The following is a 23,924-nucleotide window of genomic DNA, read 5'->3' as shown; positions in this document are numbered from 1 at the left end:
GTTATGCACTGCAAGGCAGTGAGCCTGCAACCTGTGTCAGAAACTAGTTGTGCGTAACATGATGTAGTGAAAGAGCATATTGGCAGGAGAATGGGTAAATGGAAAACCTATTCCTCCCCCAGCCCTTGCTCAAAAATGTCACCGTGGAAAGGTTGTGATTGTGTAGCTTCTTCACATTTTCATTTTGCTATCTAGAAATGATTATCCCTTTGGTCCATATATTCAGCATTGATATGGTATCATTTCACCTGCTTGCCTCCATAGAGCCATTTGCAATCTGGCAAAAGGGCATTGTCTAAATGCTAAGTGGTATAGCATGATATGGAAACACAGAGAAGATAATGGACATTGCTATTTGATGAGAGGTGCTGTAACAACCCCAGTGCTTGTTCTTGACAATGCTGTTCCAAGAGAAAACATTTGCTTTTCAGCTTGCTTGATGTAAGAGAGACCAAAAGTCTTACCTTACCCTCTGTTTTTTCATCCTACAGCTGTCTCCAACCTTGATGCAGAGAGCAAACTGAGTGTCTATTACCGAGCACCTTGGCACCAGCAAAGGAACATCTTTCTCCCCTCCACCAGACCACCTTGCGTGGAGGAGCTGCACCACCACGCCAAGCAGCATCTGCGAGCCTTGCGCAGAGGTAGGTGCTTGCACACATTCTGGCTCCACACACATAACTCCTCTCCATGGTCCACTCCAGGCAGCAACAGGGTGCTAAAGCACACAGAACTGTGGGTACTGGTCTCCACTGGGACTTAGGTACTCTGGCTAAGAAGTCATAGAATAGTTTGAGTAGGAAGGGGCCTTAAGGATGATCTAGTTCCAACCTCCATTCCCAAGGACAGAAACTGGAGCCTGGTGGTATTACAGAGTCTCCACAGAAACTGAACTGTCAAGCATGATTCCAAGCATGATGCTGAGGGTTACCTGTGTGCTTCAAGGGTGGCAGCTGACAGCCAGGTGATAGATACCCTGGATGGCTTGGAAGGGTTGGGCATGTGTCCCCTCCCTAGGCTAGGGAACTTCCCAACATTGCCTAACAAACTGGAGACCTGTAGCCTCAAAAACCAAATCGTGCAACACAGAAAGGAAGCAGGAACAATCAGGGTCATAATCAGGCTCCTGTAACCCTGTGATAAAGGGAAAATGCAAACATCTGGATGGTCCTACAACAGCACACTACAGGGAAGGCAAGAGATGCAAAAAGGTCAGTTTTCACTGTGAACTTAACCAAGGGAAGATTCTTACTGGGACACAAGTCAAAGCAGGCAAAAAAGTCTGGTTTTCTTCTGTGCCATGAGGAAGGAGAAAATCCATACAGGTCACCCTTAAAATGTTCAGTAGCAGCCTCCTGTATTGGAAATTTTTTGCACCAAAAACTCTAATTGCCTTGCTTATTTATTATTGTTATCAGGTTATAATAATAATCGATTGCTTAGATCTGCAGAGCATCTGTTAGCTGGATAAGAAGTTCCAATTAATTACCACATTTGACCATCTCTTTAGATTTTAGCTCAGGAACACTGTGGGTGCAGTATGTCTTCATAGCACTGCAGAGAGTGATACAGCCGAATTGCAACCACAGTAGTGTTGGAGTAGAGCAGAATTTGTCTTTTCTGTTCTCAGCAGATCTGCTTTGCAATTGTCCTAGGACCAGGCTGATCTCTGCCTGCCATCTTGTGGGCAGGAGACAGCAGCACGGAAAAGCCGCCGTCAGAAAATGTCTCATTTTAAAGTTACAAATCTCAGTTTTGGCAACTTCTCATCGCCGAATTGCAACCACAGTAGTGTTGGAGTAGAGCAGAATTTGTCTTTTCTGTTCTCAGCAGATCTGCTTTGCAATTGTCCTAGGACCAGGCTGATCTCTGCCTGCCATCTTGTGGGCAGGAGACAGCAGCACGGAAAAGCCGCCGTCAGAAAATGTCTCATTTTAAAGTTACAAATCTCAGTTTTGGCAACTTCTCATCCTCTTAATGGCAGGGCAGCTGTGCACAGCAGGCAGTTTGTCATGTGCTGCTTATCTTATTTTCCAATAACTGCATATATGGGAATGAAATTATAATCTGAAAATTACCATAAACATGCTTATTGTGTCTCAATTCTATCTTCTATCATAATTCCATTATCTCTTTATCTGCTTAACCAAAAGCAATTAAAACTAAACATTAGGTCAGAAAACAGCTATTCTAGCAGCAAACTTTGTTGGCTGGACCATAACTATGCTTATCAGCTGAATATATTATCTCCTTCCAGCAGCACTCTGTGCAATCAGCAATTATCCGACTGTCACCTAAAATTAGACATGGGAAGTCCATGAGCATTCACCCATTCACTGGAAGGTTACAGACACCTGGGACTGATGCTGGAAGAGGACTGAATATTGTGAGATCTTGACTTTTCCAGGATGGTGTCTTCCATGCTGGAACACAGCCCTGTACCTGCAACAACCTCCATGATGTCAAGCCAGTGCTCAGGACCTGGCATCACCATGCAGCCAGGGAAGAAAAAAACTGCCTGGGGCTGTGTTTCTTTCTTTCCCCTCAGAGGGGTACATTTTATATGGGTGTTGCTGTATCTCAACACTTCAAGGCAACAGAAGCTGCTGGTGCCCGTTGGGAAACAGGCCTTAGGTCCCAAGTACCTAGAAGGCAGCTCCTTTGTCACTTGGGGGAAAGGGTACAAATCCCATCTGGGGACAATTCAACTTAAATGCATATGCTAGGGTGTGTATGGGCATTGCTCTTCTGGGTGCTTGGATGTGCAGTAAATGCTTGCCCCTTCAGTTGCAACAGGGATCATATATCATGGAATCATAGAATTTTAGGGGTTGGAATGGACCTTACCTATCATCTAGTTCCAACCACCCCTGCCATGGGCAGGAACACCTCCCACTAGACCAGGTTGCTCAAGGCTTCATCCAACTTGGCTTTGAACACTGACAGGGTTGGGGCTTCTACTGCAACACTTGTAGTTGGGCAACCTGTGCCAGTGTCTCACCACACTCACAGTAAAAAACTTTTTCCTAATATCTAGCCTAAATTTCCCCTCCTCCAACTTGAACCTGTTACCCCTTGTCCTATCACTGCAGTTCCTAACAAAGTCCCTCTTCAGCTGCCTTGTAGGCCCTTCAGATACTGGAAGGTGCTATGAGGTCTCCACACAGTCTTCTCTTCTCCAGGCTGAACAGCCCCAATTTCCTCAGCCTGTCTTCAGAGGGGAGATGCTCCAGTCCTCTTACCAACTTCATGGCCTCCTCTGGACTTGCTCCAGCAGTTCTATGTCGTTCTTATGTTGAGGACACCAGAACTGCATGCAGTATTCCAGGTGGGGTCTCATGAGAGCAGAGTAGAGGAGGAGAATCACCTCTTCTGCTGCGCTGCCCATACTCCTTTTGATGCAGCCCAGGATTCGATTGGCTTTCCGGGCTACTAGCATGCACACACATTCATATGATATATCATATCATCATCAGTGGAGAAGAGAAGAACCTTCCTCTTTGGAGTCCGTGTCCTGTTCCTGTCTCTGTTGTGCTGTTAATAGAGATATTTGTATGTTTTTAACACTCTGAAAGACTCATGTCTTCTGTCTCATTCAATGCAGCCCAGGATTCGATTGGCTTTCCGGGCTACTAGCATGCACACACATTCATATGATATATCATATCATCATCAGTGGAGAAGAGAAGAACCTTCCTCTTTGGAGTCCGTGTCCTGTTCCTGTCTCTGTTGTGCTGTTAATAGAGATATTTGTATGTTTTTAACACTCTGAAAGACTCATGTCTTCTGTCTCATTCAAAACAGAACATCGAAGCCGAGGTGATAACAGAGAGCAAAAAGTCCAAGGCCCCATCGCAGTGGTGGCTCCCCCCTTTCCTCCCTTCCCTGCAATCTGCAGTCAAAAGAGGCAAGCGATAAAGGACCGGCACTTTATACCAGTAAGTCTTTCACTGCAGCTATCACACACAAACATGTTATTAGCATGGTGGGATTTCAGTGTGATACAGGTGCCCCCTCCCCAGGCCTGTGCAGGTACAACACAGCTGACCTTAAAGACTGTCAGCAGCATAACTGAGGTTCCAGGTTCCAGCAGGCAGCCCCAGGGTGGCCGTTTCCATTGACAAGCCTCTTATTTTTTATCCGTGGTCAGCAGACATATGCACTCATTCACACACTCCTCCACAGTCCTTCACATTCTCCACTCGTGCTTTATAGGTAGCACTTCAAGGACCCTCCTGTAATTTCAGAAAGCACTGTAATTTCAGCTCTGGCATTAGCATTGCCGAGAGCCAGGAATTCAAGGGCTTTGAGTGCTGGCTTGAGGGTCATGTGTTCAGCAGTCTCCTCCTACAAGGAGCTACACTTCCATGTATGTATGGGCAATAGTCCTGTTCTGCAGTGTCTACCTCCATGTAGTTTTTTCAGATGCTTCGTGTCTCACACATGTCCTTCCAGCCAGCCAAGCAGAAGCTCCAGCTGAAGATCTGGTCCTGTATGTCTGTGCTGACTTGCCACTGCTGGACTAATTTGAAATAAAATTAGTATTGACAATATCGCATTTATCATGGTTAAAGGAAATGCACTAGATCCACAACTTTAACTCTGATTGGGTCCATAATTCCCACTGGCTTCAGCTGGACTTTGGTACTTCTGTGGTTCTGGGTGTTTGACCCATGAAAGTGCCATAGTAACTAAATTTTGCCCTGTGCTAAGAGCCATTGCATTGTTTAAAATCCATAGGTCAGACCCTGATTTGGCCTTTAAGCAACACATTTGTCTAGTGCCAGCCCTCAGTGGGATAGTCCTTCATCTGCCAGTACAGGTACATTGGCATCTCCAGAGATGCTACACCTCTGAGCACATTATAAGTATGCAGCTACTGAATTATCACTTAGCTTAAAAAACCAAGTACATTCATCCTAATCCATAATATTAACCATATTTAAATACTATAATGCTAAAGGAATCACAGTGTAAAGGAGTCATATCTGCCCAGGGACCAAAATATCAGGTAACCAGTCCATGAGAGTTTTGTTCTCATTTAAAAGCATGAAATGCAAGACAAGGTTTTGAATAGTTTGGCTATTCTGGCTTTTTGGCTGTTTACCTGGATAATTTTGAGGAAAGCATCACCATCACTGCAGGATTTGAACTGGTTAAATTTGCAGGCCTTATGAGTCAACTGAAAGAATATATCCTGATGTTGAAGAACAGCATGGAAAGGAGGTGGAAGACAGAAAAGAGGAACAGGCTTACCTGTTTCTTCTTTATAAGTCATCATCAAAGCTAGTGCTGTTGTAGGGTCATTGAAAGGTAAAGGGGAGGTGATGCCATGTTATAGATCAGAACCAGTTACAGGTAATAGTTTGGACAGTCTATTGAACATAAAGCTGTCTTAGTTAGTATCAGATGGGGAACAAGGCATCTCTTTTGAAACTGCATACACAATGCTGAAAGGCCTGAATCTTGCTGTGTTTGGAAAACAACCAGTGCATTTTAGACATTACTTCCATCTGTGGAACACAATAACAAATAGTGAGCAACCCTCTGTGTCCTGTATTAGTTGGCAAAATTAAGTCATGCTGAATGCAGATGTCTTGGCTTTATCAGGAAGTCCACCTTTTTCTTTTAAAGAAGGAAAATATTAAGCTTTGTGCCCACCCATATTGGACCTCTTTTGGAAGGTTCAGTGTTCCCCTGAGGAGAAGCAAACAAGAGCTGCTTGGAGTGATGTTGTTCTATTGATTTCAAGGCATCTGGCAATGTTCTGCTTTGGTAATTGCAAATACGCCAAGGCCAGAGCACTTCAAAGTGCCTTGACCCATTTCTGAGAAAACTTCTTGTTCATGGGGCAACTTAAAAATTAAAGGGAATAAGGCAAGATGAAGCTGCACATGAATGCTCTGTCTGGCAGAAGGTTTATCAGATTTTTACAAGACACTGCAACAATGAATAGCTGATTGATATTGTGCCAGCCTTCATGATTTAATGATCCCATTACAAGAGAAAGTTGAGAATGCTGTTATTGGCTAGCTTGCCTTTTTTGGCATAAGCTTTTTGACATCTGCAAAAGTGTATCTGCTTCAAGGACTGTCGGTAATGTTTGATATCTGATTCCAGTTGATTGTATCATCTGTCAATGAACTAAAGATGTTAAATCCACAAGAACTTTTATTCATGGCATAGCAGCCTGCTGTGTATTCCACTCTTCTGATGCATTGGAAAGGTGCTGAAGGGAGCAATACTAAACAACAAAAGCCCCCTTCTGTGTTTCTTTTAAATTAGGAAAGGGATCAACAAGAAGCTGGGAATTTTTTCAAAGTTACAGAACCTGACTTTTCCAAACTGACTATCTAAGTTAAATGCATATATTAAGATACTGAAATAATATGTTTGATTTTGAGAAATGTTCAGGTTACCATTGTGAGGCCTGTGAGAACTATCACTACTGAAAGCTACTGATAAAACAGGTCACCTGTATCTAAGACCAGTCAAGGCTTTAACATTTGTACCTTTTGGCTGCTGGTTTTATTGCTACCAATTAGGTGGCTATGAGCTCTCCCAAAGATCTTGTATATTGTATCATAAACCTAGAGAAAATTAGCCACAAGAGATGAAGATTCACTTTTAAGCACAACTATGTTTACAGGGAGGAAGATGCCACAGTCCCACAAATTTCAAGAAAGGCCAAATGAATTCAAGTCCAAAGTGAGTAATGCCAGCCTAAAATGGGTCTGGAGGGATGTTTTGGACTGTTCCATCACAAGATCATTTTGTTGTGGAGAAGGGGTAGAGAACTAGAAATGGCATAAGCTCTTTTGTGTCTACTCTGGATACAGGAACTGCCTTGATTTGTCTGATGAAAGGTCCACTTAGCCCAAAGGCAAAAAGGGGATCCTTCAGGAAAGAGTATAAGCACAAGGCATGGTTTATGCCATTTATTGTCCCATGATTTATCCTTCCAGTTTCCTACAGAAATTCATTAGAGTTCCTGAGCCAGAAATCAAACACACAATAAATAACCACCAAGGAACCAGTCTGTGTTGACTTTGATATTTGTTTAATCCAATTTTTTAGCAAATTTACACCTTTGGCCTCAGCAGCACCTGTGACAATTACTTTAAAAATCACTATGAAAATGTATCATTTGTTTGTTCCAAACCTGATACCTCATAATTTCATTATATCCCTTCTGGTTCTTAGAATGCAAGAAACAGTAAGCATTGCTTCCTCATTCTCTTTCTCCATGGTCTTTATGGTTTTGCAGACATGACTTTACTTTCCTATTCATCCCAGTCATTAATTTTTAAAGCTGAAAAACTCTAGCATACTTAGTCTCTCTCTACACAGAATAACTATACAACCAAACACATTTACAAGTATCATTCATTAAGGCATTTTTGCCAATGAAGGAAAAAAACGAAAAACCCAACCCAAAGCGAAAATAATCTGAGGACAGTACAAGGAAGTTATGGACTTGCTAAAATGAGGAAAATATTTCTTACACATGTTCCCATGACAACCCTGCCTGTAGCACTGCTGAGGGCAGTCACTGAGTGTGAAGATGCTGTGTCATTCCAACTGCATTTCAGCCTTCTCTTTAATTTTCTCTGCATTTTTTCTTTTTCTGGTTTCCCCAAGTCCAGTCAGCCAGGCTCTGAAATCTCAGTATTCCAGTTCAGAATGTTGTGGGACCACACTTTCTCAATCCCCATGTGGCACAGCTGTTAAAATAAAACAAAGGAGATGAAGCAAGGAACTCAATATTTGGAAATTTACACTCACAGTTGCACAAATTTCAGTGTCAGTTTATTCATAATTATAATCTGAGCAGAAATCTAAGGGATAAGAGGCAGGAGGTTATTTTCCAGACAGGCTTTTCCTCTCCCTGAGGCCTCAGCTAGAGCAAATGTGAAGGGGAAATAATGCATCAGGTAATTTTATTCCATCTCCTTTGGTATTTCAAAACTATTCCCTATGGTCTGCTTTAGGATGCTTTGTACAGCAAAGAGAAGGAAGAACAACTGAATATATTAACTTTCACACAGTTTTGTGCTGAAGCCAGATGAAGCCTTAGTAAGAAACAACTGAGTTAAGGGCCAGGCATGACTTGGACTGTGCACTTTCTGTGTGCAAATCCTACCTGTAGCTGCTAGAAATAAAACCTACCTGACATTATTCATCAGACTGAACTGTATAGCACTGTTTGTGCAATGAGCCTAATACCTACTACCCTGTATCATGGAATTATTATTTTTGTACCTTTGCTGGAATGCCATGTGTGGTATGACTTACTGTCAGAAAACACGTCTTATTTTTGTCTTTACCTTGTCAAAACATTGGAGCAGTACATTAATCGTTAAAGGATTGTCAGTACTTTAACTGATGGCATTTGTGATGCTCCAAAAGAAAAGAAAACACCCACAGGCAGAGAAAATAAAAACTCGAGGAGAATGAAACATAGAGAAATATAAACCTTGGGAGCAGGCAGGTGAGCAGGGTTGTGTTTTGAAGCAGAAATAGCACAGTCAGAAATATTCCCATTATCTTCTCTTCAGCATCAGCTGACTATGCAAGAAAGCTACTGTATAGGTCCGAAAGTTAGTTTCTAAATAAGTAGTCAACTGTGCTCTGGAAAGCTGCTAGCCTTCTGTTAGTATTTCTTCTCCTTTTACCAGACATTTACTTTTTCCAACATATAAATCAGTGCCATTTTCTTTAGCTCCTGTGAGTTAAGAAGGCAGCAGGCTCTCCACAGGCAGAGGAAAGGAGACAGAGAGGTTTCAATCAGAGCTCCAGGAGTCAGGAATGTACTCACATGAAGGTGGGATTGAACACTAGTTCACACTTATTCTACATGTTAACTTTTCAGTGCATGAATGATCACTTTCAAATGAGAAGTCAGAATGTATTGTACATCTTATTTCTGTGTTCACATAGGCTGAAAGCATACTGTATATGTGTTCTGTTTGCTGGGCCATATATGAAGCTTGCAGATGCTGACACTAGATGCTGATGCCCTGTGTGGGTCAATATCGCCCACTTTATTCAGAAGGTTATCCTGAGAGGGAAATTTCCCCTACCTAGTGCTAAAGAAGCTTGAAGTCAGAAATAATATTGATCTCTTATGCTTTTTGTTAGCTGCAACTTTTAGGCAGCAGGATTCAAAAATAATCTTCTGGAGAATAGTGCTATGCAGCACCTGACAGCAGCCACCTCCTGTCCTCGCCAAGGCTGTGCCAACACTGCCAGTACCAGCCCTGTGCTGCTGGGGGCTGTGACTCAGCCACCTGTATTTCCTGTGAGGTAGCACCTTGCCTGCCTGGATCAACTCAGCCATGCCTAGATTTGAAAAACCTGTTGAGGATAAATGCTCTTGATGAATCTTCAGCATTCTCAAAGCATCTTTAATTATCTGAAGAAAAATTAGTTCTTTATTCTTGGGTTTATGTTTTTCCCTTGCCATTGCAATGTGTTCCATATGCCCTGTGCACTAACTTTGAAATCCCTGAATCTACCTATAGATAAGGCAGGCTAGGTACATGATTTAAAGCAAATGATGCTTCTTGAACTAGTCTTCCCTATGTGTTGAAGACGCCAAACAGCAGTGGCATCTAAGAGCTTTGGAGGATGGAAAACAGAAAAGAGGTTGAAGTGGCATTTTTATCCTGTTGTTGGACCATTAATTTCCTCCTCCAGATCCCAGCACTGTGACAAAAAATGGGGCAGACCCAGAAATTGCCAGGATGGCAAGTTTGTCAACTGTTGATTTGCTTCTTTGTCACTGTACTGATGAAATTTTGCAGTTTTAATTCATTAGAAGGGTGAATCATAAGTCTTGACTTTGGTACCTGCAAGTAATACTAGGCTTTTCCTAAAATCAGGGGGGAGAGTGTTCAGAGGTGCTTCATCTCACCCCAAGTTAAGTGCTGAAGGAAGGTGAGCCAAATTGTTCAGCTGCTTTCTCTGGAGGGAAAGCTCTGTTGACCAGTTCAGACTTGGACATCTGACTATTTTGTTGTAGTGCACAGAAACCAAAGACTTTCACAGAGAAGAGACACAGAGCACTGAGAAATCAGATCACATGTGTATGCAACCAAAATTTTTACTGCAAGGCAGTTTCACAAGCACAATGGCACCTCTGCGAGTGAAGTTGATGGGATAGCTCAGGAAATAATAATGCTCACATTTGTCAGTGACTGCAGAATAAATCCCTATTCAAGCAATTACGCACCAGTTTAGTTTCAAAGCAATCTTAGTCCATTAAAGAAAAATGCATATTTAAAGTATTCTGGCTTTGTATTTAACAGATTGATTATCACCGTTGCTGTTTGCCAAGCAAACCCACACAAAAGAAATTCACTTTGAAAACCGCCTAACTGCAGATTTGTCCATCAGACCAGAACAGCCTTGGGTCTATAATAATAATTTCTTGCTTAATTACGTATTTACTCAGGACATTTAGAGATATTCTGGTCTTCTGAGTGAATCTGAAAAGCAGCGTCCCTTTCCCTCCCCCAGCGTGGTGGTGTCAAAATGCTGAGGCTGCTGCTCTATGCCCATGTGCCTCAGCTGCCTGACGACAGGCACTGTATGGGAACAGGCACTAGGTGACCTTAGAACCCCTTGGCGAGGCCCAGTAACACCAGCTTTCTCAGGAGCACCACTGTGACAGCAGAAACTGAAATTTTGCCAGTCACCTCCAATTGTGCCCTATCTCTTAATGATAGGAACCTGTCTAGGAAGTTTGTCCTGCCATGCTTAAGCAGGGACCTGAGACTTTGGCACATTAAGTGATAGGTACATGGAACCAGACAGGTGTTTTCTAGGAGGCATCTGGCAGAGCAGCACATGGGGGAGGTAGCAAAGTGCTGCACCAACAGGACAGGCAGATTGGTAAACAGACCTTGCTTGTCTTGGCTGTAGCCACACTAATATCTCTCAGGCCAAAGTTGAGGTCCTGATGTTTCTCCTGGAGACGTTTGCCCCTGAGAGGCTTGTGAATGCTGCTGTGCTCAGAGCTCAGGACAGAATATTCCCTTGTGTTCTCTTCTCCTTGTGCATTGTCTAGGACCATCATAGGCCATGGGTCATTGCAAAGATTCTCATACCCTGAGCTCCTGTCACCTCAGTAGCATTAGTCTCCACCCTCCCCAGAGATCCTCCAACACCTTCCAGGAAGAAATTGAATTTCAAGCAATCCTGTTAATCACAGTCAGTCTGCTTAGAGCAACTGATTGGAAACTTGGTCAGAAGACCAAGCATGAAATCATCCTTGGGTATCTGAGGAGAAGACCGAAATGGTTGATGTATTCAGTATCTCCACAGCCTTTGTAGCATGAATAGAGGTGTTGGTCCTGTAATAAGGGCTTTTCCCACCTTGGAAGAATTGTTTTTCCCCTGGCCTGGGTAGAAACTCACCTGATGAAAACATTAACTGGGAACAGCCCTCTTTTGATCTCCCCCCTCTTCTCTCCTGTAAGGCTTATGGGTAGCTCATCTGGAGGCCTCCCATGGTTTTAGTCCTGCTCATGGGAACCAGGGCAAAGCAGGAGGTGCTGTGTATCTAGGAAAAGAGGAGAACATGATGGAGAATTAGGCCTTTTGAGTCTCACTACAGCTTTTTTTTCTTGAGAGGAGACCATATAATGCAAAGTCCTTCAAACTGAGGTTTGTGGTTCATCTGTCACAGCAGTGCTGTGCTTCCCTGTGCTGTACTAACACAGGGGAAGGAAATAAGCCCCACCAAGAAACACATGCTAGAGCTTTCCAGTGTGGTCAACAGGCCTGTTTTCTTTATATCCTTTTTTGTTTTATTTCCTATTTCAAAAGAAGTCAGTCATCCTTCACTCCTTGGTTTTGAAAACAGGACATTGCAACAAACAAACCAGAGTTTCTGCCAGAAGAGGATTTCAGAGGTGCAGGGATTCAGCAAGACCCAGGACATTGTGGTCATGACTGTTTGTCCTTTCAAGTGTTATAAAAAGTGACAAAAAGCCAGGCGACTGTTGTCACCCTGACACAATAATTGCAACCTTAGAGAAGTAACAATATTATCAGAAACATGTAGCAATCAATGTATTTGATAAATCACCCTCAGCATCAGCATTTCCATTTGATTAAAATTTTTTTACAAAATGCAAAAAAACCTCCCGTATATGATGAAATAAATTACATTTATAATGTAATTCGATATGTATGTGGAATTGCATTGCTTCAGTTCTAAGCACAACACAGTTTGAGTTACCAAATCAGTACAAAGCAATTGGGACAATTTAAGTATGTCTGTAAAAGGAGGCTGAACCAAATTCACTGCAGTTTTGTCTAATCTGGGTAAGCAAAATCAGCACAGACTTCACAGGGGTCCAAACCACTCTGTTGTGGGGAACAAACCCATCAGTAGGAAACAGGGTGGAAATCTCTGCTTGTTTCAGCTCTGATGCTAATTTATACAGACAAAAATGATGTGCTTTTACCAGAAACGTTTTGTGTATGTTTTTAATTTTAATTTTATTTTTTTTTCACATTTCACATTTATAGTTTAACAGCACCCGTTCGCCCTCCCCAATTGAGTGTTGCCACATGACCCCCTGGAGTAGAAAGGTACTGGAAAAACAAGCAATCCTCAATTAACAGCCCTGTCTCACTCTTTTCCCTTCCAGATCCTAACCCTTCCTCTTGCTTGCTTTTCACTTGCTAACTTTACTGCGCTAAAAGAAGCCATTACTGTTTTTCTCATGTCAGTAAGACACAATAATAACTATTTCCCCCCCTCTTTCATTCTTCACTGTGGATGGGTTTCAGGAGCTCATGGCCACAAGGCCATCTCGTCCTATCACCTCCTTTAAAGGGCCTCTACTGGGACAGACTCGATAGCATTAGTGATTGCATTTAATTCTCTTGCAATGTTTTTGCCAAACTGCCTCTTCAGTTTTTCTTGCTAAACGGTAAGAAATTGTCCGGACAATGCCAGACTGACAGCAGGTATTTATTCTCTGGCCATTTGGTGATGCCACTGTTTGGAGAGGAGGAGCTCTGGCAGCCAGGGTCACTTGGTCTGCTTTGTGCAGCACTTCATTGTCATCCAGGGGAGAAATCGGCAACAAATGCAGCCTCTGTGTGTGTGTGTGTGTGTGTGTGTGTGTGTCCACGTGTCTGTGTGCTTGTGCAAGGGTGGGTTTTTTTGCATGCATGCATCAAACTTTGGGCGGGGGGGGGGAGTTACCTAGGAAACAAAGTCTTTTGTGCTTGAAGTTTATATGAGCTATTCACGTCTGCCGGGAATCGGCACAAAAGCTGCAGGCAGAAAGAAGGCTGCGATGTTTGACTGAAATCCTACGTGGGAAAAGGGGGTTTTCTGCGGGCGGGAGAAGAGGAAGAGTGCGTTGTCTTGGGTCTGGGGTTGCTGCGGGAGGTGACACTGGCGAGGTAAGTAAGTGCCCTCCAACAGTTTAAATAGTAGCTGCTGAGTTAAGACCTTAAATGCTTTTGGGGCCGGGGCATAAATGCTGTTTGGCAAGCCTGAGATGGTTAATTCTCCTGGGATTTGTGAGCAGCCTGGGCGGAGGAATGGCAGAAATACAATGGCAGACAGGGCATGATCCTGCAGTGTTCAACAGCCTCCTGCTCAATGCCCTGCCAAGGAAATGTAGAGCAACATTTTATCTTCACTGTGTTTGCAACCAAAACTAAAACTGGCAAATGAAGTGTAAACAGCAGGCATGAGGGGGAAGGCTGGTAGTTAAGCAGCTGGGAATTCAGGACTGAAGAGTGAGCCAGCCTGAAAGGGAATGCACTTCATTTTTAAAAAATGAGAGGCAGATGGATGTCCTGAGCTGGCCGAACAGTTGTCATGGTTTATAGAAGAATGTATTAATGGAAAAGGGAGGGAAATTAGGCAGAAAAAGGTAAAGGTAAGTGTTTCTCCTCTCTGTCCTTTCCAAACAAAACAGAAACTTTTTCTTTTGCAAACAAAGAGACCCCAAAACCCAGGTTGGTAGCCAGCACCATATGAAAACGCACTTAAAGCATTTCTCTTTTACTAGATTAAATTATAGTGGCTTTGCAAGACAGCGTATTGTTAGGGAATTTATCACTTCTTCTAATAGAAAACAAACCATCTCTCTTTCTTCCATGCCGTTTACTTTTCTCTCCTTTTCTTTATCTTCAGCATCTAGTGCTTCTCATAGTATGCGTTAAAAATATGCATGGTTTTTAAATACCCTTTAGTTTCTTCTGGTGGTGGCTACTCTTCTCTTTGGTCGCTGTCCCCCTGCCCCAGCTCTGTTAACACCTGCCACTTCCCACTGCAGAGCGGTTGGGTGGCTGTACCATGATCTGCTCATGGTCTTGAGTTTGTACGCACGAAATGCAGATGGTTTTCTGAGGTACAGAGGGGTCTTCTTTAAAACTCTGGGCCTTCTGTTGCTTGGATGAATGGTTATATGGGGCCAGTCCTCGCTAGTAATCACTGGACTCGAGTGTTCAGAAGGTTGCGGATGCAAATGAGGACCCACACGTCTAATGCTGATGGTAGCTGGGGGAAGCTTGCAACAGCTACCCGCGAATGCAGGACGTGCCCCTTCTGACAGAGGAGATCACCTGTAAATGTCACTCTAAATGTGCTGAGTTCCAGTATGTTGAGGTATTTTTCTCCTATTAGCAGGATGTTATGTTTCCATTGGAGAATAGCTGCTGCTGTGTGACTTAGCTAGAATGATTCCTCCCTGCATCCCTGTAATTGATTTCTGATCTGTGTGTCTGCTTTGTTTCAAAATTAGCCTTCTGTGCCTGAGTGGGAGACACTGATTTTGAATGTATTCATTTGCAGTCCCATCCACCAGAGGACGAAGATACAGATGTCATGTTAGGGCAGAGGCCGAAAAATCCAATACATAATATCCCTTCTACACTGGATAAACAAACCAATTGGAGTAAAGCACTACCTCTCCCAACTCCAGAGGAGAAAATGAAACAAGATGCCCAAGTGATTTCTTCTTGCATTATCCCCATCAATGTCACTGGTACAAATCTCTTCTATTTCTTTTTGTATTTATTGCATGGTTCAAGGGAGGTCAAGTACTTATTTTGTTTAATTTATTTGAAGTCATGGGATTGTGCAGTCTGGGGGCAAAGACCCTAGCTTGAGGATTTAGTTTCTGGAAGACAGTGGGCTAAATTCATCCCTTATGCATGACTGCTGGTGTCGCTGAAGCCGCATCTAGGATTAATTTGGCCCATATTTTCAGTTATGTTATAAGTGTAACATAACCCTGGTTCCCTTTATAAACAATGTGCTTTTGTTGTGTATATAACCTACAGTCTGTATTTATAAAGACCTCAAATAACGTTTTGAATGTAGCTGACTGAAATAATGCAGAAAGCCACCAAAATTAATCATATGATTATCATGTGTAGCAGGAGAAGAAAAACTAGAGAATGTAGGCTACTATTTGCAGTGCTTTAAACATGCAAGGCATGAATGTGTAGCATGCAAACCATCGCTCTGAGATCTCTTTACATGCAGCTATGCTGAAGGTATAGTAATGGCATTTTCTTTTATTTCTATAACATTTGGGTACATTTGACTAGATTTATTTGAAGAAGAATTTGTTTATAGAAGCAGAAGGTATATCACTTATTAAATGTGATAGATGACTTATTTCCAGACTCAAAAACCAGGCTGTTTTTCTCTTTCTCTTTTTCTCTTTCTCTCCTTTCAGAGGGCTATGGTAAACATAAAGTTGATCTGAGTTTTCCTCAATAATATTTCGTACCAAGTTTTGATTAACGTAAGAGCATAAAGTGGGCTGGCTCCACAGTTATAGACTTCAATATCAACAATTAGGAAAAAAGAAAGGAGCTTTCAGTTAGCCTTTATTCCCCAGAGAACATATTTGTAATTAATTCTGTTTTCCCAGAACTGGGGGGCTGGGGGAAGGTCACAGCCTGTCACATCTCACTGCTCTTTCCCATGTGTATCAGCAGTGCACCAACCTTCCTTCAGACAGACTGTGGGGTTGGTGCTGGGGAGGGCTGTATGCCTACAGTCCAACTTCAGCCCCCAACTAAAGGGCTCTGGGCTTTTGGACTTGTGGCACGTCTGTATTACAGCATCACAGTGACAAGTCCCTTCTGCTCCACTGTCAGCTGCATGAATCCTCCCACTGAGGGCAACACAGTCCTGGTTCTCCTCCACCCTGGCAGCAGAGGTGACACTGCACAGTGTCACCAGCTCTGCTCGCCTGGGGAGGTGGCAGCCAGGAGCAGGTGTCCCTGCCACTGGGACAGTACTTCTGGCCAGTCAGGGCCCCACAGGATGACAGGCAGCCAGCTGGCAGCACTGCCTGCATAGACCCTGCAGGGCCAGAGGTTGGGAGCTGGCTGGGCAAGGCCACAGGCTGGGCACTGCTGCTGGAAATCCCCACGGAAAGTCACAGATAATGTGGTGTGTTTCCATGAGGTAAAGCTGGTGTTAAAATGATGCTCTTTCTAGATTCAATATAGGACCATAACTGGTGTAGGCTTTCTAGCAGGGCTAATGTCACCTAATGCAGGTCAGAAGAGAGTTAGGTCTGGGACCAATGTTAACTTTTCCAGTAATAGCCATTTTTGCCTAGACTCCACCTGCCATACATTGGAACCAAATTTCCACTGATCAGTTTTACAGATCAAGAATGGTATGTAATCTTCTGGATGTTTATGTGTATCATTCTCATTAGCACTAATGGGAATAATTTGTATGCGTCACGGGGAGGATATACCCTCTTCCACTTTCCTCTCAGAGATGATCCCCGTGCATCTGGCGCACAGAGCATGTTTGGCTAACTCACAGTTGCTGGAAAACCAGCAATGATGCTGATTGATTTTTGTTTCAAAGAGTTTGCTTTCAGTTCTCTGTTTTTGTTCTTTAAGCTTCTCCCAACCCTGAGAAATGTTCACTTTTTAAAAAATGACTGTTGTTGGAGTTTATGGCACTTTTGTTCCATATTAAAGAAAGTTCTTCCTCTGCTTATTCCAGGGGCATTGGTGGTTACAGGACATCTGTCTGAAGCCTCTATTTCACTGTAGTAGATTTCAAGAAGAACTTTTACAAGAAAGTTACTTTTTAATGTTTACATTGTTACGTAGTGTAATATGTATGTGTATGTCTGTGTATAATTATGTTTTCTATAATTATACGCTATTAAAATAGAGCTTCTTATCAGGATTTTTTTTTCCTTTTGTTTGGTTTAGTTTGTTTGTTTTTCTTAAGATTACAAACCACTGTACCAGCAATCCTTATGTTAGTATTTTTATGGACCTGGCACATTTTTTCCAACCTGTCCCACATCAACTTTAGAGAGCGTGAGTGAGTATACAGTTGTGCAAAAAGCCAGTGCAGATGAGCACTGGTTTCTGGTCATCCTCCTTTTAACTCTGTTTTGACAGCACAGTGTAAAAACCAAAGTGAAAGACACTTTCCTGTGCTAATGCCATGGAAACATAAAGAAAACAAGGAATTCTCACCTATTCTGTGTAACTGTGGTCATAACAAATGTACTTATGAACTTGGGCATCCAAATCTAAACTGAGGATCTTCACTGACTACATGATCTGATTCCCTGAGTGGACTCCCACCATGTGCTGAGCACATGTGAAAATCAGGCCACTTGCTGATCTATGCAAATAAATAGCAGCTCCCCAATATTGTCACTCTCGGCCGTGTGTCATTGTCACAGAGAATGCTCTCTAAACTTGCACGGTGACTTGGCCCCATTTTAGCTGTCTCCCTCCTTTTTGAAATGTTAGCCCCCTTGGCATATTGGTCTCCTAAGAAGCACCCAACTGCTGCAATATGGCATTATAACCTTAAAATGTCGTCTTATGCTTAGTTGCTTAAAATAAGTCAGGCTGTAGCTGAACAGATTATGCTTTGCAGACAAGTTACTGTCATTGTCCCTATGACAGATGGATAAATAGATATAAGAAAGATGCCCCATTACCAAGAGCTCTCAACTCTATTTGCCTTCCTGATTTTCTTTTCTTTTCCTTTCCTTTTTCTTTTCATGCCTTCTGTTATTTTTGGCAGACCAGGCTGCTGAGGGGGAGCTGGAATTAGATGTAAAACTGTGATATACTGTGATATAATTTACATAAGAGCTACATAAGGGCTCCCTTATGTTTATTCACAGGCTTAATCCAAGCTCACATACCTCCACTGTGTTCCAGCCATGAAAATTTGTTTACTATTTCTAAAGGCTAATGAGACCTATTTATGGGTTGCAGGAGTTGGTTTTGACAGAGAGGCTAGTATACGCTGCTCTCTTGTTCATTCACAATCTGTACTACAGCGGAGACGAAAGTTGAGGAGGAGGAAAACCATCTCTGGCATCCCCAGAAGAGTGCAACAAGAAATAGGTGTAGTATAAATATAAATCTTCCGTAGATAGCTTTCTAACCAACTTAAATTGCAGGGATATGAGCTGGTAGCTAGCCTTCCAAAGAAACAAAACCTTGAAAGTGTAAATGCTTGTGGAGTTTGGGAATGACGTGGTTTGTTTTTTTGATTTACTACAGTAAGCAAAGCTATATTACTCCATATGGCCTTGAAGGACCAGGGGCCTTACTGAGTAATATAGATGTACGTGTTCAGCTCTTATTGTGTAAATGTTAATCAGTTCTTTTATTTTTTATTATTTTATTTCTGTTATGAACCCATAGTTATGTGCATAAAAAGTAACTAGATTAAGTGAAAGTTTTTTCTTGTGTGAGGAGAGCTTAAGGTAAAGAACTGACAGATGTTACTAAGCAAAGTGATGATGATCTGTCACAACAGCTGGATAACTCAGACGAGCGGTTGGGTATCCACCTTAGAGACAGCTGCTGGTACCCTACGGGAAGCTTTGCTAAACCTTCCTTTTATTATCACACTCCTCAATTCCTTCCTTTTATTCTTTATTGCCAAGGATATCTGCCTGAAATCTAGCCACTTACCTCACTTTTTGTCACAGGCAAATTAGAAGCAACTCTGTTGAGGGCAAATTCAGTGTAAAATTCTTATTAACCCAAACCAAAACTAACACGGTTGTTATTTCTTAATGTTCATCTGCACCTAAAGGTGGCTCTGGTATCTCAGTCCACTGCCATGAAACTTGATTGGAAGCAGAAGGAATGTGTTTATCATACGGAATAAGCAACCAGAGAAGCTATGAAAAAAAGATCCTGTTTGCCTTGCAAATATTCTTGGTAATAAAGAAGCAGATAATGGAAATTCTGAACAGATAGGTAGTCAAAATAGAATTAATTGTAGAAGCTCATGGAGTGTTTTGTTCAGCAGCCACTCCTGAAAACAGTCTTTAATTAGCTGAAATTGACAAAAACTGAAAGCTTAGTATTTATCCTTAATATTTACTACAGCAAGCTCAGCTTCACATGAGATCACATTGCAGAAATAGGAGAACTAAGATCACATTGCAGGACTAGGAGAATTTCCCTACCTCACCGTTATGAAGTCTGCTTTATATACTCTTTATAGCAAACTGAAATTTGGTCCAATGCTCAGCAAGATTAAAAAATAAAGAATATGGCAGATAATGCTTCTTGGGTTGCTTTGCGGGTTGTCTGGTGGCAGGAAACGTGGAGCTCTCTCCCACTCACCCAGCTTTCCGTGTGTCCTAGATTCAGACGAGTCGCCAGTGGCGAGAGAGCGCAATGTGATTGTGCACGCAAACCCAGACTTCTCTGGCTCCAGCAACAGGAGGTCGGGGACCCGGGACACGGAGTGCCAGACAGAAGAAATCCTGATAGCTGCTCCCTCCCGGCGGCGAATCCGTGCCCAGAGGGGGCAGAGTGTTGTCGCCTCCCTCTCCCACTCCGCTGGCAACATCTTGGTGCTGGCAGACAACGGGGACGCCGTCTTCGCTGCCGCTGTAAGCAACCGCATCCGCTCACGGAGCCTTCCTCGTGAAGGCGCCCGGGCCAGCGAGGGCCATCAGGATGCCACTGCCAAGAGTGCAGGATATGAAGCAGAGCACTTCCTAGCTGGTCAGGAGAGGATCCCGAAAAAGGGGAAGGAAGTCTTGAGCAAGCAAGGTTCGCAGGAGCATCAACCCATTGGTTTAACTTGTTCTCAGCACCTGCACAGCCCCGAGCACAGCATCGGTGAGAGGGGGAGATCACGGCTGTCAAGGATGGTTGATTCAGGCAGCTGTGAGATTTCATCTAACTCAGACACCTTCGGGAGCCCAATTCCCTCTATCTCCACAGCAGGAGTCCTGCTCAGCAGCCACATGGACCAGAAAGATGACCATCAGTCCTCCAGTGGCAACTGGAGCGGGAGCAGCTCCACGTGTCCCTCCCAGACGTCTGAAACCATTCCTCCTGCTGCCTCTCCTCCACTGACGGGCTCTTCGCACTGTGACTCCGAGCTGTCGCTTAACACTGCTCCCAATGCCAATGAGGACTCCAATGTCTTCATCACAGAGCAGTTTGGTGACCACACAGACAAGGTCAGGGGCCACAGGGCGAGCTCCTTCACCTCCACCGTAGCGGATTTACTGGATGACCCCAACAACAGCAACACAAGCGACAGTGAGTGGAACTACTTGCACCATCACCATGATGCCTCCTGTCGCCAGGACTTCAGCCCTGAGCGCCCGAAGGCAGACAGCCTGGGATGCCCCAGCTTCACCAGCATGGCCACCTATGACAGCTTCCTCGAAAAGACTCCCTCTGACAAGGCAGACACTAGCTCACACTTTTCTGTGGATACTGAAGGATACTATACCTCCATGCACTTTGACTGCGGTCTCAAGGGTAATAAAAGTTATATTTGCAACTATGCAGCCCCAGGCTCCGAGAGCGGCCAGACCGGGAGCGTGACTTCCAGCCTGGCTGACTGCGCCTGGCAGGAGTGCGTGAGCCACAGGAGACAGGGACGGCAGAGCATCTCACTGAAGAAACCAAAGGCAAAGCCAGCCCCACCAAAACGCAGCTCGTCTTTGAGGAAATCAGAGAGCAGCACCGACCTTGCTGACAAGAAAGAACCAAAGATCGGTGGCGGGCAGCACGTGTCTCACACTGCCAGGGAGATGAAGCTGCCCCTTGAGTTTTCAAACACACCTTCCCGAGTGGAAGGCCCCAGCCTGCCAGCCAAGCAGGAGCTTCCCTGGGCAAACCAGGGTGACAGTGGGTTAAAGGACGCTCCGTTCGACACCACCGATATCCCCTCCTTTAAAGATGAAGGTGCTGAACAACCTCACTATGCAGACCTCTGGCTTCTGAACGACTTGAAATCCAGCGATCCTTACAGGTCCTTGTCCAATTCAAGCACTGCTACGGGTACTACAGTCATAGAGTGTATCAAGTCACCAGAGAGCTCTGAATCCCAGACATCCCAGTCTGGGTCACGAGCTACTACCCCATCCCTCCCCTCTGTTGATAATGAGTTTAAGCTGGCCTCCCCCGAGAAGCTGGCAGGGTTAGCCTCACCCTCCATCCAGCCAGTCGGAGACACCCACCTCTTCTTTTCCTACAGCTTTCTTTTCGGGACCCTTGTCTCCAGGGGGGAGCAAGAGGAAGCCGAAAGTACCAGAGAGGAAGTCATCGCTGCAGCAGCCGCTCTCAAAAGATGGCACCGCCTCGGTGAGCAAAGACCTCGAACTTCCAATTATACCTCCTACTCACCTCGACCTAAGTGCTCTTCACAATGTCTTGAGCAAGCCCTTCGCTCACAGGCACCAGCTGCATACCTTCAGCCACAGCAAGCAGAGTGCCGTCGGGGAAGCCCTGCAGCCCAACCCTCCCTCTGCCCTCGCCATCACGCCCTCCGTTCTCAAGTCTGTCCACCTCCGCGCAGTCAACAAGTCTGAAGGGGTGAAACAGAAAGGCAGCACCCCAGACTTGCTCTGCATACAGGAGACCACCTTGATGGCAGCCGATGTTTCTCCAGGCAAAATGAGGCCACTCTTAGCTAAGAAACCCGTATCACGCCAGTACTCTACAGATGAGGCCCTAATGCTGTACATTGACACTTCCCCAGCAGAAGCAGGCCCTGGAAAGCCACCTTTAGAGAAAAGCTCCTCTTTCAGTGGGCAGAATAGCTGTGAGCAAGATGCGGTAACTTCAGCAAGCATGGGTCTGGTTGAAATCAAACCTGAGAAGGACCAAGTGCACTTGGCCACTGAGCACTTAGCAGAAAGCACTCTGGATCAGACGTGTACCATCTCCATGGATACGTTTCAGAAGGGCTCAGCTGTCCCTACAGGTGATGATGAAGCAAAGAAACCTGTCCAGGGAGCAGAAACAGCATGTGACCTTCAGCAAGTGCAGGCTCAGCAAGAGATCTCTGCAGGCAATGAGGGGAGGCTGGAAGCTGGGCCTGTGGGTGAAAGCCCAGCTCAGGCTGAGGGACCGACCATCAGCTATCAGTTTAAGCACCAACCCGATGTAAGCCACCATGTGCCTGGGAATATCGGCTATGAAGCAGAGATGGCAGCAGTAGATTCACTCAGTGAAGTGGGTTGCAAGCAGGAAAATGATATTGCATCAGGTATCTCAACCAAAAGTGCCTCTGATGACGGCAGGGCAGATGATACAGTGGGCAGCACAGACAAGCCTTCGCTGAAAGGTCAGTTGTGAACTCTTTCTGTGTCATAACAAATCATGTGGCTTTGGACGTGATTGGTAGTCATAAAGCAGGCTGGAGTTGTACACCAGCTTGCCTCTGTGGGTTTAAGCACAGAGCCCCCCATGTCAGCTGGCCAGCCAACCCAAATATATTTACAATTTTTCAGTGTATTTAGACCATATTTCTCTGATATTTATTTCCTCATTTGTGCTGCATTTCAGCTGAAAAGAGAAAAGGGAGGAGTATTGACCCTGGGTACAGGGGAGCCTTATTATCACAGCTGTGCAGTAAATGGGAGATCCTGTGTTCAGTGCCTAGCAGTGCCCCTTTATGGGCTCCAATATGCAATATACACACAACGTTCAAGATTAGAGGGTAAAGTCTGTATGGTGGTATCAGCCATGCAATTGTGAATGGAGCTGTTGCCTTGCATTGGTGATGCTGTTATGAAGCACAGTGGGGTCTGACTCATAGCATGGCTTCTTTCCTCCTTTAAGAGTCTTCTCCAAGCGATGAGTCCATCATGTCTCCACTGAGCGAGGAGTCACAGGCTGACGCTGAGGATGTCTTTGTGTCTCCAAACAAACCCCGCACTACCGAGGACCTGTTTGCAGTCATTCACAGGTGACTTAACCTTGTGGCAATGGGAAATGGTAACCTGCAGCCCTGCACATTTGCCCACTAATGATAGCTGCAGGATGGTTATTCCATGGTTAAGTCTCGTCCTGGAACTACCTCATTTAGTTTATTCAGTTTTGTTTTCTAAAAGGCTGTTTTTAACAGATACTTTATTATGGTCTGGTGTGCAGTCTGAATGTCTTCATGCCATGTGTAGGATATTTTGCAGATAACAGCATCAGGCTGTTCTCTCTAACAGACATGCATATCTTCAAAGGAAACTACCTGCAGTGGCTCCTGCCTTCTGCCCACCAGCTCTGTTCTGGTGAGTTGTTGCAGAAAGAACGATGAAAAGGCATCTCTTCAATTTTAGAGTATTTTGTATTCAGCTGACATTTGTGATCACAACTGAAATTAAAGATTTCTGATATTGAACAGGTTACACTGAGTATTATTATTTTTACCTAAATCTCCAAATGCATTACTGTCTTTACAAAGAGCTAGTTGTGCATACATTGTTTTGGGAGAGCTGACTGATGTTGAGAGGGACTCTGTGGCTCCGTGCCTCATTCATTATACAAGAGCTATCACAGCTTAAAGTGCCATCAGTCACTGCTAGCCTCTGATAGTTGACAGAGGGATTACAAGAACTCTAGCTAATATGAAAGCACAGTCAATCGGTAAAACTCCAGACCAG

At 44.1% G+C, this 23,924-nt stretch overlaps 1 protein-coding gene across 1 annotated transcript in view; it reads left to right on the top strand.

Moving 5' to 3' along the window:
• Positions 1-491: 491 nt before the first annotated feature.
• Positions 492-23,924, top strand: part of NHS (Nance-Horan syndrome (congenital cataracts and dental anomalies)) — a gene marked incomplete at its 5' end in the record, with an annotated part of 24,102 nt that continues 669 nt past the window's right edge. The window contains 8 exon segments of the mRNA XM_009082816.1: positions 492-644; positions 3,805-3,938; positions 12,541-12,603; positions 14,831-15,023; positions 18,268-18,399; positions 19,660-21,475; positions 21,477-22,609; positions 23,107-23,233. Coding sequence (XP_009081064.1) covers positions 492-644; positions 3,805-3,938; positions 12,541-12,603; positions 14,831-15,023; positions 18,268-18,399; positions 19,660-21,475; positions 21,477-22,609; positions 23,107-23,233 — 3,751 coding nt within the window.

This window comes from Acanthisitta chloris, unplaced genomic scaffold, assembly GCF_000695815.1.
Source record: "Acanthisitta chloris isolate BGI_N310 unplaced genomic scaffold, ASM69581v1 scaffold1309, whole genome shotgun sequence".
NCBI lineage: Eukaryota > Metazoa > Chordata > Aves > Passeriformes > Acanthisittidae > Acanthisitta > Acanthisitta chloris.
The sequence above is the reverse complement of the archived record's forward strand: the minus strand, read 5'-3'. Positions and strand labels throughout refer to the sequence as shown.